Source organism: Plasmodium gonderi (assembly GCF_002157705.1).
Source record: "Plasmodium gonderi DNA, contig: Pgo-contig_386, whole genome shotgun sequence".
NCBI lineage: Eukaryota > Apicomplexa > Aconoidasida > Haemosporida > Plasmodiidae > Plasmodium > Plasmodium gonderi.
In genome coordinates this window covers 1-4790 of record NW_021629276.1, presented here as the reverse complement: position 1 = coordinate 4790, position 4790 = coordinate 1, and the positions used below count along the sequence as shown (strand labels likewise).

Sequence of the window (4790 nt, the reverse complement as noted above, 5' to 3'; positions counted from 1 at the left end):
ATAATTATTTTTTTAGTTTCTAATTAAAGAATAAATGACATATCAATTTCTTTTATATTCCTATTTCATTCATTTTTGCTAAATTTAAATGAATATATAGGTCATATTTCAATGTTATAAACATGTATATTATATGAATATTAATAATATGCAGTATTCATAAGGATACCCTTATATATTTTTTAACAATGTATCATACTATGTATTTATAATTATAATGCATATATATATATAATATGATCAAATGTATTTTTCATATTTTCAAAATTATGGAAATTTAATAATATAATCGATTGATAATAAATTAATATTATATAAGCATTAAATTGATTTCATCAAAAACATAATATGTTTTTTTTACTAGACTACATTAAACAATGATTATATGGAGAATTTTTTTTTTATAGTTATCATTTAAAACTAATATTATAGTGCATTATTAAGCATATATTTTTAAATTTTATTACGTTTGCATAGTATATGTAATATATGGTCTTTGCTTAAAGTAAAAAGAATATATATATAATCATTATAACTAACATTATAAATTTTATCTAGTGTATATTATAAATATAAGTACATGATGTTTGATTATTTAATAATATCACTAGCTTTATATTAACATAGATTTAATGTTTATATGTTTTAATTATTCCAAAAATCATTTAATAATACAACATATAAGTACTATTTAATCACAATATATATAAAATAATTTGTAGAATCACAGATTTAACATAATCTTATTTATTACAAATAATATCATATATAAGAATGATACATATAATTATTAAATTGAAAGGGATAATTTTACACATAACTATATTCTGTAACAAAATAATCAATAAAAAAAAATATATCAATTATCATTATAAGTAATATTAGATATTAGAAAATAAAAAATAAAATAAAAATAGAAATGACAAATGGAATACAAGAACGAAATATATATATATGTTGGTAAAGTAAATTATAAAATTGATAATTAAAAAAATAAGGAAAAAATCTAAGAAAAAATGTACTACAAGGATATATAAATACCCTAAATAAAATCATTCAACGGAAGAAAACAAAGTATATAAATAAAACTAAAAACTTTGGACTAATAGCCGACTGAATCCTGAACCTAAACCTTAAATACTATTATGTTTTACTACAGGTAACGTTAATTATTTCAATTTGTAAACACACTTGAAACTATTGTCATAATAAATATTATATATATATATAAATGTACATAATATATATAATATAAAGTAATACATTAATACATTAAAAATAAATAATGAATAATTGTTTAAAATTGATGACGAAAAAGAATTGGCTGATCTTATAAGATTAAGTATTTATGTATATTATAATTAAATTACAGGAATAATTCAATAACACATACAATTGCATAAATTTAAGAAAAATAGGATTATAAAAATATAGTAAATAATGCAAATTATTTAATATTTTTCAATTATTATAAAAGTAGTATATTAAAAATATTTATATATATAAGCAAATATTAATATAAATAATTATAAATAAAAATATGTAATAATTATATATATTCCATGAGAATAAATAAATACTAATATAACTAATATTATAATAAGAACACAATATTACATTAGAAAATATATATATAAGTTAATAAAAATTATATACAACATATATATAATAATATATTAAATTAAATTATAAAAGTATACATAAATTTATTCAAATAATAAAACCAAAACTCAGAATCATTAATCTAAATTATAAACTTATACTCTAAAACATAAATCTATTTTCTATAACCTCAAAAATAATCTATCATATGAATCCTAAAACTATTATATAAAAAAATATTATAATAAATAATACAGATGTATATAAGCTAACTTGATTCATCCTAGATAATTATATAAAAATGAATTTAAATATTTATTTATTTTATTTATACAAACTAAAAGTATGTAAGTATAAAATAAATGAATATTTATAAAATTCGTTTAATTCAAATACAATTAAAATTAATTTGATATTATAAAACACTATAAAACATTAAACTAAATGATAGCCTTAATGAAATAATTCCATTTATCTTATTTTACACTTGTATTGTAATATCATCAATGAGATATTAATAATCTATAGATTGTTTTTTATGCATGTAAAGATAGTAAAACTATATATCTCAAAAAAAATCATATCACATAGAACCTTATAATATTTAGTATATTTGATGTAAAAATAACATCAATTTTTAATTCATTAACATAGTAAATTCTTTTATAAGATATGTATAACTTATTCAATTGTTAAATCATACAAATAAAGCATAATGTCTGAAACTATCAGTTATGAAAATGTAATTTTATATTCGTAATAATATAGATAAAATTTATTCTATGTATTCATTTAAATACATTTCTTTTTGTAAATTAATAAATTTATATATTATTAAAAATTTTATTTTAATATATTTGAAAACATGCAATTTTAACTTATAGATTACTTTTGATAAAATATTCCCCCAATGTAGAGATGATTTCAATATAACCATATCTGATTCGAATAATTTAAAAGAAATGGGAAGTGAACCTTTTAATCTCTGTAATAGTTTTATTGAGAATAATGCATGTAATAAAGAAATTAATTATGCTAATTTAATTACTATTTGTAAGGGTCTTGTTTTTTATTTATACCATATAAAAAATAAAAATGGATCTAATGATGATTATAAAAAATTAGCTTGTAAATATTTCAATTACAAGTTACAAGACATGTTAAAGAAATATAAATGTAAATATAATGACCCAGCAAAAGGTTACATTGAAATGAAACAATATAGAGACAACATCACTACAATTGAAAATAGTTTCCTTGATACATGTGATAATGAGGTTACATGTCTTGAAGATAGCACATTTAACATATATATGTATTTTGATCAACTATATTATGCTCTAACATTGCTAGAAAGGGGAAATATATGCTCATACTATGATCAAAAATTTATGGAATATGAGAAAAAATTAAGAGAATTTGTACCCGAGAAGAATGATATTGCTACTTTACTAAATCATTTAATAAGGAGATATAATAGAAGCATTCTGGAAAATAATTTATGTGTTAATAAAATATCTCTGACTGAAATATCTGTTACTCAAACACCTGTTCCTGAAAAACCTCTGTCTGAAGAACCTCGGTCTAAAGAAACTCTGCCTGCAATATCTCCGATAAAAAATGAAAATAATGATAACATAGTGATAGAAACAATCCAAATAAAGCACTCAGGCTTATCAATGGGAAAATGGGTAGGAATTGTTGTTTTCTCTTCAGCAATTTTAATAATGACGTTCATTATATATAAGGTTATATATATTGTTTTAATTTAGATAATATATATTATAACATTATTCATTTTACACAATATTTTTTAACAATAATATAAAATTAGTAATATACGTGTAAAATTATATTAATTTTCTCTTTTTATCAGTATACGCGCAATGCCTCATTAATACGACGGAGGGTGAAGAAATTAAGGAAATTGTTGAATATAAAAAGTGTAAATCATAACGATGCAATGACATCATCTGAAGAAACATATAAAAATAGAAATCATAATCAGTATAAAATAGCTTACATTTAAGTATAATAATCCTTGTGTGCGCATAATATTAGTGAATTAATTAAACAATAATATATAAAATAAAATTATAAGGCATGCATTTGATTCTTCATGTAAAATGAATACTTATATGTATCATCAAATATAAATATTATTGTAAAATTATCAAAAATGTTCCTAAGAATTTTGTTATAATAAGCAATAAATAAAGTATATGCAATGAATAACACCGACAAAGAGGTGAAAATTCAGGATTTATGATGAAACCAATAAAATAATAATCTATGAGCATGGTTATATAAACATTAGATGATAAAATTATGTAGTTGTAAGTAAATATGATAAAAAAATATATATTACCAATATTTATTTAAATTTATGTGTGAAAAAAAATAAATTTTTATTATATATAATTAATGAGAAAATAATATATTAAAAAAAAAATTAAAATGATTACATTTTATAAATAAATGTTGATATAGTAATTAATATGACAAAAATACTATAAAAAAATATATAATAAAAATAGTTAACACGTATAATTATATAATGAAGAAATTATTTCACTTAATAAATAAAATAAATATAATAAAATTAAATCTTCTGCTCACAATGTATCATAAATTTAGATAGATAAATAATAATAACTAAAAAGGAAGACAAACACAAATGTAGTAACGTAATTATATCAGAAAAAATGCATTAAATATAATAATACCTGGAATTGAAAAATATTTATAAATTGAACCAGACAAAATGAATATACTATATTCCTTATATGACAAAATAAAAATATTATTTAGTACATAAATATAATTGTGACATTATAACTACAGGTTTCAGAGCTTGGGATTAATGTTTTAGCAGTATCAGATTTTGTTAAGAATATTTATATATTTACTTATATGATTATGCCAGTGAGCTTACTGTTAATTTTTGAAAGAGATAAATTTTAATTTTCAAAAATATTTACCATTATTACATAGCTACGGAGTTGGAATGCCTGAAAATTGTAAGCACAGTGAGATTAGTATGTGTTATCAAACTGTAAAAGAAACTTTGCATAATTGGTAAAAAAAACATATATCCTATAGTATGGACTATATCGAATTTAGTACATGTTACAATTTGTCAGTAAATCTAATGAAGAAAAACAAGAAATAGAAATATTTTTAAGGTA

The 4790-nt window shown here is 19.1% G+C and overlaps 1 protein-coding gene across 1 annotated transcript; it reads left to right on the top strand.

Moving 5' to 3' along the window:
* Window positions 1-2317: 2317 nt before the first annotated feature.
* PGO_003240 (variable surface protein) lies at window positions 2318-3631 on the top strand (the record flags this gene model as incomplete). The annotated part of the gene is made up of 3 exons (XM_028691276.1): window positions 2318-2344; window positions 2487-3362; window positions 3479-3631. 3 exons carry the CDS (start codon window positions 2318-2320, stop codon window positions 3629-3631), a joined length of 1056 nt encoding a protein of 351 aa, XP_028547077.1.
* Between the last annotated feature and the right edge of the window lie 1159 nt (window positions 3632-4790).